Here is a 12692-nt window from a genome sequence, read left to right on the forward strand (position 1 = left end):
TCCAGGGTGTCCCCTGCCTTGCGCCGGTGACCCCTGTGCTCCCAGGCTCCCAGCAACCCTGCATCGAATAAACGGAAGGCCTACGGATAAATAAAGCAAAAATATATATAATTAACTACAGAAGGCACAATCCAGTCCAAAAACTATTAAACTAAGCTTGAATCATGTTTTTGAATAAAGATTCTGCATATATTGTTCATTATTAGATCATGCTAATAGGCTCTTAAAAATAACATTTTCCATGTTTCAGTAAATAAATGAGTGTTTTATTATGTCTGGTCATACTATATCTATGTGCATCATATAAATTACTCAATCAAGGAGATTAACTTACTTGATTTGACGAAATTTATAGCCTAAACCTTACATGAATTAATTTTACATTTTGCCTCGTAGTGGTCTTCCCTCGATTAGTCACGTGTACACTATGTGCAGGGATTTTCTCCATTATCAGAATTAAAGCATTAGCTTTAAGGAGAGATTGTGTCCAAAACAGCATACTAGTACACTAAGTAGTATTTTATAATATTATGCCACGTACTATGGTAGTAATCTAAACGGATTTGGACCGAGTCACACACACACACAAGAGCCATGTCAAATCGCGTTGCCAGATTTATTTGAGATATGACAATTGGTTTATGGACAAATGGCCTTGCGTTAATATAGGCATGGTGTTCTGATAATTCATAAGATTTTAAATGCTTAAATTTGTTTTGTTTCTTTTTTATTTATTTTTTAAGCCATATCTATATAATGTAACAATCATTCTACAAAGTCCCGTTTTGGCTTGTTGCAAACTGGGAAGGGTAGAAACAAGGATTACATAGAACACTGTTACAACAATCTGGCAACCCAGAGCCGAGCGGAATACTCCACCGGACGCTCTTTTCACCAGCGGAATTGGTTCACTTCAATTAAAGAAGAAGATGAACACCAACGACGCCAAGGACTATCTCTCCAAACGACAGATCCCTCATCTGTTTGAGGTATGGCAGACTCGCTAGGCAAAGAAAAGAAAACAAAGAAACAAAAAAACTTGTCCGAAGTAATTTATGGGGATACATATATTTACGTTGACAAGCATTGGACAGGTAGGGCGACCACAGCTGTAAACATCTGTCATAAGTGTCAACTGCATAGGCGAATATCAGTTTGTTTAAAAAGTTATCCACGCAGAGATATCTCTGTGAGATTGTATCTTTGTGCGGTTGTCGTACTCATACATAAAATGCCAGTCTGTTTACTTTTACTAAAGCAGTCTGTCTGAAGTTATAAGCTCTTCAACACGTTGTGTTATCATCAGTTTTTGATATCGATTTTACTAAGTGCTTCTTGGATCTTCAGTCCTCCTGCATAGTGCATTTTGAAACCATGCACTTACAGAGTGATTACTCATTAATGATTCATTAGTGTTGTCCTGGAATATCTGCAGATTGTATATTTTGAAAGTGATCAATTAATGACAAATATATAACATCAAATGCAGTTTCAATAAGCAATCAGTTTCTTGCTGAGGGAATTATATGAATTATAATTTGAGCTGGGGGAAATAAAACACACTCTTTTATTGTTGGAAAAGTGCCTTCAGTTTGGTACAGGAAATATGGAATAGACATATGTCTCTTTGATTTGGACAGTTACAAAGCAAATTAGATACTTGAAATGTGTCGCTATGGCGATCCTCGAGTGGGACGCTCTGATTGCAGAGCCTTGAGCCACAAGTTTGCATGCAAGTGGCAAGTTTATCCTCTGAGAGTGTCAAGCAGGGTGAACTCTGAGAGGTCCTGTGCAGCAGATAAAATGAATGTTGAGGTTGAGGTTGATAAACACATGCTGGTATAAAGTGCACTCAATACAAAATTGGACGTTTATGTAACAGTACATTATAAGGTTATAAGATTTTCAGTGGAGAAACAGATGGAATTTTTGCTTACGCATGCTGGACCAGGCAGGTCAGTATTTCTGTGCAATATCTGTGACTATGACAAAATTTTGTTTTTTTGGTGATAGGTGAAGAATGAAAACTCCACATGTAGTCCACTGGCTGTCTCCAAGGCAACAAGCTGCCTATTTACCTCATGTGAATCATCATACTTTGAGACAAAAGAAAGAAAGGAAAAGAATGAGAGAGCAAGAAAGAGAGGGAACAGAAGAGAGAGAGAGAGAGAGAGAGAGAGAGAGAGAGAGAGAGAGTCACAATGTTCTGGCATTTAACATGAGTTACAGGCATTAATGAAAATGATTTTGTGTATGTACATTGTACAGGTAGACAACACATTCTATTAGTCATTGTTAATCACATCTACATCTATTTTCCTCACATGTAAAAGACAACACAATGTTCAGAATATTCAGTCTATGTAATAACTCTTTTGAAAGTGTAAAGATAAAAATACTCCATATGAATGACAGAGCTGGGCCTTTGTAGTCCTCGCAGATGTTTCTCAGAACTGACATTCTAGTCAAATACTTCATTCATTAAATTCATTGTCATCTTCTTATCCTGAAATCACCAACAAGCAGAGTTTGAAAAGAAAATGGAAACATTATTATTATTATTATTGATATTATTATTATCATCATCATCAGTGAGTTATTACTAGATATCTCGTGTTCGTCTACCCTGATAGCTTGTTTAGTAAGTGATTGTTTCTCAAGCTGTGCGCTTAGTGGATTTACATGTAAATGCACAGCATCTGTTTGTGCATCATAAGAAGAAAATACCTGATTAGCACAAGGGTTTTCCAGTCCACAGCACAGCCGCGTGGGCTGAATAGAGTGGCCATTTGCAATTATCATTTTTTTCACAACGCTTTTTATTTCTCTTTCTTTTTATTTCACCTGTCTATGTCCATTTAGAGCTGTCCAAGAATCCATATGCACTGGTTTCTGTAGGAATAATCTGTTCACTATGACATTTGGCTTTATTTTGTGAAATACACAGGGCAAACGCAATAAAAATAATGTATTTAGGTTGTGGCTAGGACTGAATACGTTACCTGAATAACCTTAAATAATAAATCTTATAGCAGTGGTCTGGATTTTATCCTTCAAGGTTACACATATGTTGTATATGTATAAAGCATTTATATTAATACCATTAATACTGTATTACTCTTTCCAAGAGCATGTTGACTGGCTTGATGTATCACCGCCCTGAGGACCCTTTGGGCTTCCTGGAAAACTGCCTGCAGAAAACAAGAGAGCTCGGAGGTCCTGAATGTGTGGCCTGGGACACCTTCATCATGCCTGATCGTAAACCACTACCACCGATTACCACTGCACAGGGAAAGAAAGCCCCCTGCAAGCTGGGTACTTTTGCGAAATACAATCACGAGTGGCTAATTGACGTCTGTCAACTAATCAATAAAATGTATTGTCAAAGGTGTTAAAAGCATCAAATATCTGTTGATGTTAGCATTCAGCATTCAGAAGGCAGTGTGGTGGAAAATAAGGAAAAGAATGAAAACGTAATCAGGATGCAAAAACAGGCAACAGCCAGAAGAACTAATTCTTAGACTATAAAAACAATTAGAAACTAAGAGACACAGACTTCCAAATGTCCCACCACACTCTGGTGAATATGAATTTGTTGGTTCCTGTTGGCACACTTCCAATATGCAAGTATAACATTTGTATACACACAGGAAAGCATGTGATGAACAAAGTCAGTATGGATTGGAACACAGAAAACAGGCAGCTATTGATATAACCCATGGTTCCATGAATCATGGTCCATCAAGACCCACAGTTCCAAGACAATTTGTGAACACCTCCCATGTCAATCAATTAAATGAGACCACCATCCATCTCTGACCAGATATTATTCAGCTGGTGGACTCTTCTCAGCAAACATCTCAAGGGCATGGCAGTGTGTGTTGGGTGCAGCAGTGTTGCTGGGATTTCTAAACACCTCAGTGTTACTGCTGGGTTGGGAAACAGTTCAATAATTAAAACAGAATCAGCCAACAGTATTACTATGGTCAGAAGCTGGACATTAATGTATAATGTAATATTATAATGTATTCTATCAATTAACACCAATAACCTACACTAACAGAAGCTATTTAATTGTATATACTACAGGTGTTATCATTCATTATATGTTATTTTTTAAACATTTTTTTTGAAGTTTTACAAATTTCAATCATGTATATAAAGTTACGAAAGAGATTTAAGAAGAGCTCACACAGGCTTATATCTACTAAGGACATACATGTTTTTAGTCCCCAATCTCTTTGTATACCATCAACTTTTCTTTTTTCAACAACTTTGTTGGTCTCTGCACTGGGTGATTCTGGGATTTGGAGTTAATCATTGAATCACACTAAAGGTGCAATACCCAATAAAGTTGCAATACCCAATGATGAATTCTTTTTAGATGCAGGTCAGACTTGCATCAAATGCAGCAGATAGGCATTTCATTTTAACCAGTATTTTAGATCTGTCAGGAGCAGGCCCCTGCATGCTGTACTATGGTATGTACTGCATGGAACACAGATCTAGTGTGAACATGTTGAGTAAGTAGGTACTATGGGCCATTTTTTGCAACTTTGCATTTGATACCTGTGGGCTAGAGAGTGATCAACACAAACTGTGCATGGAGAATGATGAGCTATACTGTTTATGCCTTTATGCCTACATGGTGGACCAACAGGACAGATTTGTATAATAAAGCAGCCACTAAGTAAACAGCATTTTAAACCCCAAATATCACTGCTATGCCAGCCTTACACACACTTCCATGAAAGTGTCCCTGCTGTGCTAAGAATAGTCCCCCACCTAAGTAACATCTGGTCAGCTCTAGGGAATTGATTGTGTGTTATATTTCACTTTCCACAGACAGTGGTCCTGGTCCTGGGCCTTACCGACGCTATGACAGATTGCCTCCCATTCAGGCTCAGTTCTCCATTGAGAGTGATTCTGATATGACTGAGTCCTCTGGCCTCATACAGGAGTATGATGTCTTTGACCCATTAAAACCAAGGCCACACATCATATTCATCATAGGTGAGGGGTTTTGGGTGACATTTCAGGGTAAAACATTATATAACTTGTATAACTTCTGTGCCACAGCCTATTACTCCTCACAGAGTAATCTCATTAAATCTAATTACATCTCAAACAATATCTATAGATATATTATTGATCAGTTTCATTTTTGACATTATTTCATTGTAGCTTTTAGTTCTGTAGTCATTTTCTCTCCAAAGGTGGTCCAGGCAGTGGAAAGGGCACTCAGACGGCTAAGATCGCAGCTCATTATGACTTTGAGTGTGTGTCTGTCGGGGAAATTTTAAGAAACCAGCTGCTTCAGCATGCTCCCAGTGACAGGAAATGGGAACTGATCGCTCAAATCATTGCCAACGGAGAACTGGCACCTCAGGTATGGTGCTGTGTCTGTTCTGTCTCAACATAGAAGTGTCATTGCATTATAGTGCTCAATGACATCAGCAAATGGATGATACAGTAATATACTCTATACTCAGCAAAAAAAAAGAAACTTCCTCTCACATTCAACTGCTTTTATTTCCCGCAAATTTCTTAACGTGTGTAAATATTTGTATTAATATAAAAACATTCAACAACTGAGACATAAACTGAACAAGTCTCACAGACGTTTGACGAACAGAAATGTAATAATGAGTCCCTGAACAAAGGTGGGTCAATATCAAAAGTAACAGTCAGTATGTGGTGTGGCCTCCAGCTGCTTTAAGTACTACAGAGCATCTCATCCTCATGGACTGCACCAGATTGGTCAGTTCTTGCTGTGAGATGTTACCCCACTCTTTCACCAAGGCATTTGCAAGTTCTCGATCACGTCTTGAGGGACACATGGTTACATGTAATTTTCCACTGCAAAGACGATCAGCTGTGCTCAGGTGGTAGAGCGGGTTGTCCACTAATCCTAGGGTTGGCGGTTCGATTCCCGGCCCACGTGACTCCACATGCCGAAGTGTCCTTGGGCAAGACACTGAACCCCAAGTTGCTCCCAATGGCAAGATAGCACCTTGTATTGCAGCTCTGTTACCATTGGTGTGTGAGTGTGTATGTGTGTGTGAATGGGTGAATGAGAACCAGTGTAAAGCACTTTGGAACTGCTAAGGTTAAAAAAGCACGATATAAGTGCAGACCATATACCATTTATCATTAAGCTGTCTTTCCTGCTTCCCTATAACATTGTCTTAGGCATCTTACATTACAGACATTGCAGTTTATTGCATCTGCAGTACTCATGCCTCCCTGCAGCAGGTCTATGGCATGGTCATGCAGGTGAGCGGAAACCCTAGACATCTTTCTTCTGGTGTTTGTCAGAGTCAGTAGAAAGGTCTCTTTAGTGTCCTACGTTATTGTAACTGTGACCTTAATTTGTCTACTGCCTGTAAACTGTTAAGGACTGTTCCACAGGTGCATTTGTTATAATTGTTTATGGTTCATTGAACAAGCATGAAAAACACTGTTTAAAGGTTTCACTTTTTTGCTGAGTATATGTGAAATACATTAGTACATGAGGAGCATGGTGACTTAGTTTAGTTTCCTCCCTAAGTCCAAAGACATGTGCTGTAGGCTGATTGGCATCTCTAAATTGTCCGTAGTTTGTGCCCTGCAGTGGGCTGCCCCCCCAGGGCCCTGAGTTCCCTGAGATAGGCTCCAGGTTCCTCCGCGACCCTGTGTAGGATAAGCGGTATGAAATATGGATGAAATGGACATAATTCATCATGCACAATTACACTAGGTAATGTGATATCATTTGGTTATAACTAGCAACAACTTCAGGCACTCTGATAATTTGTTTAACTATTTAACATTAGGCAGTACACCTTCCTTTATACATGAGGGCTTTAAAAAGTAAATTTAAATTTAAACAGTGTTACAGCTTTGTCTGGATTAGTGTTGTTTAAGATGTTTCAGCACAATTTCTGTAGGCCCGTAAAATATAATGTATTGTTATCTATTATTTCCAGTACACTGCTGTGCTAATTGTAACATTAGAGTCGGTCATCTTGAGTCAGTATCAGCATATTGTTTAATACCCAACATCAAAACGGGTTTGTTTGTTTTTATTAGACATATTAAAAGTAGGCAAATAACCATGCAAAAAACTCTTGTTATTATATTACAGTACAACATTTGATAATACACATGGACTGATTGCCTTGATCTCCCTCTGAGATTAAATTCTCTAGGAGACGACAATCGAGGAGCTCAAGCATCAATTCATCAAGAAACAAGATGCCAAAGGTTTCATTGTGGATGGATTCCCACGTGAAATATCTCAGGTGTTCACCTTTGAAGAACAAGTGAGCAATTCACTAAGATGGGAAATAAGGCAATCTAATTTTACACTACAATAATAATTTCTGTTACTGTTATCTTCAGACACCTTTAACTTGCTGATTAAATCATTGCCTACAGTAATGCTTAGAACCCCCTTGAACTTTACAGATACACACAGCATGGTTTTAAAAACGTAATATGTTTGACCTCTGCAGGTTACTTGAGGCATGACATTTATTATTTTTTTTCTTACAGTATTTTTCATAAAACAGCAGATGCACTGTCACCAATGATGTATTTAGTGACAATCCTTTTTCACCTTTGCTATTATGTAACACAGTATCACAGCTATTATGTATCTATTAGGGCCATAGAAATGGCGCTAATAGGTAGTAATGCTAATTGCAGTTTTAATGAAACCACAAAATTGTCTTTCATTCTATGGTATGTTGTTGGACAGCAAAACAGTTTTAAAAAGACACGGATACATAAAAATCCTTTAAAACAACCTGTCCTCCTGTCAGATTGGCTCTCCAGATCTAGTGATCCTACTAGCTTGCTCTAATCAGCAGCTGCGTCAGCGCCTGGAGAAACGTGCCCTGCAGCAGGGTCGGCCTGATGATAACACCCATGCTATTGAGAAGCGACTCGAAACCTTCAAGCACAACATAACCCTCATAGCCAAGTATTACCAGGAGAGAGGACTAATTATTAGGGTGAGAGCTTGGATTTTGTCATAGTCCATATACTTGTGGTATACTAGTGAATAATATACTAGGGCCTTAAGAGTTAAAGATGGTTAATAAAGTGTCAGGTTTTAAATATTGTTAGATTTGTTTGTATTAGCAAAGCTCTTTTAGCAGTTGTCAAGGCAGGATGATGAAAGCCATCACAGAAAGGTAGCATGGAATTTTATAGTAATGTAAATAATAATTTTGTCATCAGGTTGATGCTGATCGAGAAGAAGATGAAATTTTCACAGATATCAAAGCAATAGTGAAAGAGAAACTGTTCTCAAAAGAAGAAGGTAATGGCTTTAATGTTTATATGTTACCATACCATTTATTAGAAATAAAGCTCCTATTTTTTCTTTATGCTTCCTTTGCAGAACCAAAGGGTTTATAAGAACTGTGACTACGTTTTGAAAACAACTGTTCTTGCCAGGACCAAGAGGCTTTGAATATTTGAGAAGATCACATTCTCTTCTTAAGTCTACTCTGCTTTAACCTGTGATTTACTCCTCTCTCTCTCTCTCTCTCTCTCTCTCTCTCTCTCTCTCTCTCTCTCTCTATATATATATATATATATATATATATATATATATATATATATATATATATATATATATATATATATATATATATATATATGCAAATTTCAAATGAGGAATTGTTGAAATTTTCTGTAAAAGAAATTTCCTGCCTTTATTTAAAGACAGTTTCTAATTTTTCATCTTATAAAAAATATCTTGAAGATAACTGAAAAGTAATTTGCTGGATTATAAGCAGTTTTATGTTGCATAAAGGACATATTAAATAAATGTTTGACCTTTGGCCGTGGCATGACAGCGAACACAGAAGATAAAACAGACAATAGACAGATACCCCAAGGCCACTGTGCTCATTAATGGTCCTCTGTCCAGCTGACTCTCTTACTTAATAATCACTCTTCATGAGACATACTCACACTCAACACTTCATTAGGAACACAATACTAATATGGATAGGGTCTCCCTTTGCTCTCAAATTCTCAAATTCAGCCTCAATTCTTAGTGGCATAGATTCATAACAATGTTGGAAACATTCCTTTGAGATTCTGGTCAATGTTGACAATTGCATCATGCAATTCCTGCAGAATTTTCAGGTGCACTTTCATGCTGTGAATCTCCCATTCTACCACATCCCCAAGGTGTTCCGGTGACTGGGAAGGCCACTGAAGAAAAATTAACTCATTGTCATGTTCATGAAACCAGTTTGAGATGACTTTGGTTTGTGACATGGTATATTATCATGCTGGATGTAGTTATTAGAAGATGGGTAAATTGTGGCCATGTGGCTGTTGTAGCACATCTCCCTCAAGGCTCAACATGTTGTGCATTCTGAGATGCTTTTCTACTCACCACAATTGTACAGACTGTTTATCTGAGTCTCTAGCCTTTCTGTCAGCTCAAAACAGTCTGGCCATTCTCCACTGACCTGTTATCAACAAGACATTTCTATCTGTAGAACTGCTGCTTGCTGGATGTTTTCTCTTAATTGTTCCATTCTGTGTAAACGCTAGAGGCTGCTGTGTGTGAAAATTCCAGGAGATCAGCAGCTATAGAAATAGTCAAACCTGCACATCTGGCATGATCTTGCCAGTCTTGCCATGGTCAAAATCACAGAGATCACATTTTATCCCCCATTATGCTGGTTGGTGTGAACATTACCCAAAGCTGCTAACCAGTTTCTGCATGATTTTGTGCAGTATGCTGCTGCCACACAATTGGCTGATTAGATAATTGCATGAATGAGTAGGTTTACAGGTGTTCCAAATGAAAGGAAAATCCAGTGGCAGTGTTATGCTGTTGAAGAAATTTTGCAAACATGATTTTGATTCACTTGTCCCCTTAGAGTCAATGCAAATCAATACAAAGTTATTCTGACTGATCACCATTATCCTATGGTGAAAATTTATATCTGGATGGGAGTGATCTTTATCAGGATGACAATGTCCCCATCCACAGAACACGAGGGCTCACTGAATGGTTTGATGAGAATGAAAATGATTTAAATGATATGCTATGGACTTCGCAGTCACCAGATCTCAACGTAATTGAAAACATCTGAGAGATTTTAGAGTGATGTGTAGAACTAAGGGAATATCTTTTGTGAGATTAGATCCAGAGACTTGTAGAATCTATACAAAGGCACATTGAAGATGCTATGGTGGCATGTTGTAACCCAGCACCTAACTAGTGCACTTCCTGTTGTGTTTCCTCTAATTTGGCACCTGTCTGTACATCTATTCTGTATCAACATTAAGCACACTTAAGGGGTTTATTGCATTTCCTTGAAAATATCCTTTGTCTCTGTTTCTGGATAGTCTGCTAAGTTATTAACAGTTATTTTTACAATTTAATATGTAAATATATTAATTTACTTAAGAATATTTACGAGTGTGGACACAGATTTATGCCAGGCTTATGTAAGTTTTGCAATTTCATAATTTAAATGTCTCCGTGTGGTAGATGTGTTTTGGTAGATGTTACACTAGATGGCAGACTTTTTTTTGCTAAAGAATTTTATTGAATTGCATAAGGTATATATCAAGGATTTTCAGGAAGATTATGAACTCTGAGAATTAAAGTTGTGTACCCTGTAATTCAGACAAAATAAAAACATCCCCTACTGATATTTTATTTACATTATTCAATACAACTTACTCTGGCTTAATGTAGAGGGTAATCGTTCACAGGGACTGAAACATCCTTTCAGAGCTGCTATCTCAGTGAACAAGGCTGTGCCTCTCAGAATAGCATTCTACTTATCCTTATCCTCCTTATCAGTATGGCTGCCTGTGAACTGACAAACTGACAGAAATCATGCCACAGGGTACTACCGCTGGCCAGATATTAATGGGTGTTGGACTATTCACAGTAGAACAATGACACCAACATAATGTTTAAAGAACGCAGGTAACAACATCAGGTAAATATTTCATACAACTTTTTGGGTCAGGCATAGAGGATAGTGCACGGGGGATACAAAAAATAAACCTTCAAGGTATTGTACTTGGAAAACTTTCAACCCTCATGGTGTCTCCTGTTGGGATGTCTACTGCTCTTTCATTTCTCCTTATCCTTGCGCATTGTCCTTGATCTCATTGGTGTTTGATCCTTTTTGTAATCTTGGAGTCCTCTTTTACAACCAACTATACATTTGTATAACAAATGTATAACTACATAAAATTTTTTTATACATTTATTTGGCTACTGACATACTGACTGGAATGTGCAATAAATCTCCAAACCTTCGATATATCTTGATGGATAATTGAATTACATGAATATTTATCATATTATCAGCTGTCATCTGTTCTTTTATTAAACAAGGATAGTTGAAAATGATTGAAAATTTCGACAGGGATATTTGAAATTTAAACCAAGGGAAAGGACACATGCAGCACATAGATTAGGCATTTGTTTAAAACAACAAAAAGACCAAAATATAACAGACCCTAATGCTAATTTTACTATGGAAGGGTAATTAAATAGGTTTAGCCTGGACTGTAATGGGTCATAGCAAGCATTCCAGTGTGACCTAAGTGTCACTCCAGTCTATTTCAATTCATCTCCATTTATAGTCGGCCAGTGCTCTGCTTCTGATAAATCTTATCTCATACTCTCTGAGGCATGTATAAAAATACAAGACTGGCTCATACAGCTTGAGGTTCACTCCCTTCTCCTGACTCTTGGCTGCAGGCGTGAGCAACATGGCCCCCAAAAAAATCGAACCCAAGAAACCAGAACCCAAAAAACCTGAGGCTAAGAAGGAAGAGACTCCAGCTCCAGCTCCTGCTCCTGCTCCAGTCCAGGAGGAGCCCAAAGAGCCTCATGTTGATCTGAAGACTATTGTATTGGAGTTCTCTCCGGACCAGATTGAGGAGTTCAGAGATGCCTTCACTCTATTTGACGAGACACCAACAGGAGAAATGAAAATAAGATATGCCCAGTGTGGAGATGTGATGAGGGCTTTGGGTTATAACCCCACTAATGCGGACGTGCATGCTGTTCTAGGGAAGCCAAAGGCAGAGGAAATGAACAGCAAGATGCTGGACTTTGAGACCTTCCTTCCTATGCTGCAGCACATCTCCAGATCAAAGGACCAGGGTACATTTGAGGACTTTGTGGAAGGACTAAGGGTTTTTGACAAGGAAGGCAATGGTACAGTGATGGGCGCCGAACTCCGCCACGTTCTGGCAACTCTGGGCGAGAGAATGACTGAAGACGAGGTGGACCGCCTCATGACGGGACAAGAGGATGCAAATGGGTGTATCAACTATATCTCATTCGTCAAGCACATCCTCTCTGGGTGAGCTGTAATCTGTCCTTGTGTGACTCTAAAGACTTCAGCATTCAAAGGACATTTAGAAGGAAAAATGAATATTGGTGAATGTAAAATAAAGCTGATTTCTCAACTCTATCATTTTGTTCTTTTTCTGTTGTTGCTGATGTCTTTCAGATTACAGTCAGGTTAACTGCATGTTGAATTAAGAGTGTATTGTTGTAGCAGTAACTAGGCCCAGAGAAGCCATTTTTTCTTCAAATCAAATGCTTTTTACACCAGTTAAGAAATTTAATAGACTGAGAACCTGTGTTCTAAATCTGTGTTCTAAATCCTTTAATATGTATTAAAGTAGTTTACAGAAAG

The 12692-nt window shown here is 38.2% G+C and overlaps 2 protein-coding genes across 3 annotated transcripts; both read left to right on the forward strand.

Annotated features, from left to right (window-relative positions):
* Positions 1-791: 791 nt before the first annotated feature.
* Positions 792-8565, forward strand: ak5l (adenylate kinase 5, like). 2 transcript variants are annotated; one of them, XM_017451332.3, is made up of 8 exons: positions 806-989; positions 3129-3315; positions 4846-5013; positions 5217-5389; positions 7191-7304; positions 7806-7997; positions 8227-8308; positions 8390-8565. In XM_017451332.3, exons 1-8 carry the CDS (start codon positions 930-932, stop codon positions 8404-8406), a joined length of 993 nt encoding a protein of 330 aa, XP_017306821.1. In that variant the 5' UTR covers positions 806-929; the 3' UTR covers positions 8407-8565. The 2 variants fall into 2 exon arrangements, with proteins under 2 accessions (XP_017306823.1, XP_017306821.1); XM_017451334.3 differs by lacking the exon at positions 7806-7997 and having other exon boundaries at positions 792-989.
* Positions 8566-11692: 3127 nt separating this feature from the next.
* Positions 11693-12464, forward strand: cmlc1 (cardiac myosin light chain-1). Its single transcript, XM_047149934.2, has one exon. The coding sequence runs from the start codon at positions 11755-11757 to the stop codon at positions 12355-12357; it is 603 nt and encodes a 200-aa protein (XP_047005890.1). The 5' UTR covers positions 11693-11754; the 3' UTR covers positions 12358-12464.
* Positions 12465-12692: the final 228 nt, after the last annotated feature.

This window comes from Ictalurus punctatus, chromosome 22, assembly GCF_001660625.3.
Source record: "Ictalurus punctatus breed USDA103 chromosome 22, Coco_2.0, whole genome shotgun sequence".
Lineage (NCBI taxonomy): Eukaryota > Metazoa > Chordata > Actinopteri > Siluriformes > Ictaluridae > Ictalurus > Ictalurus punctatus.

Coding starts and splice junctions, on each gene's coding strand:
- ak5l (XM_017451332.3), top strand. CDS start 930: ATGAACACCAACGACGCCAAGGACTATCTCTCCAAACGACAGATCCCT. Junction 990..3,128: donor AGATCCCTCATCTGTTTGAG/GTATGGCAGACT, acceptor ACTCTTTCCAAG/AGCATGTTGACTGGCTTGAT. Junction 5,390..7,190: donor ACGGAGAACTGGCACCTCAG/GTATGGTGCTGT, acceptor TAAATTCTCTAG/GAGACGACAATCGAGGAGCT.
- cmlc1 (XM_047149934.2), top strand. CDS start 11,755: ATGGCCCCCAAAAAAATCGAACCCAAGAAACCAGAACCCAAAAAACCT.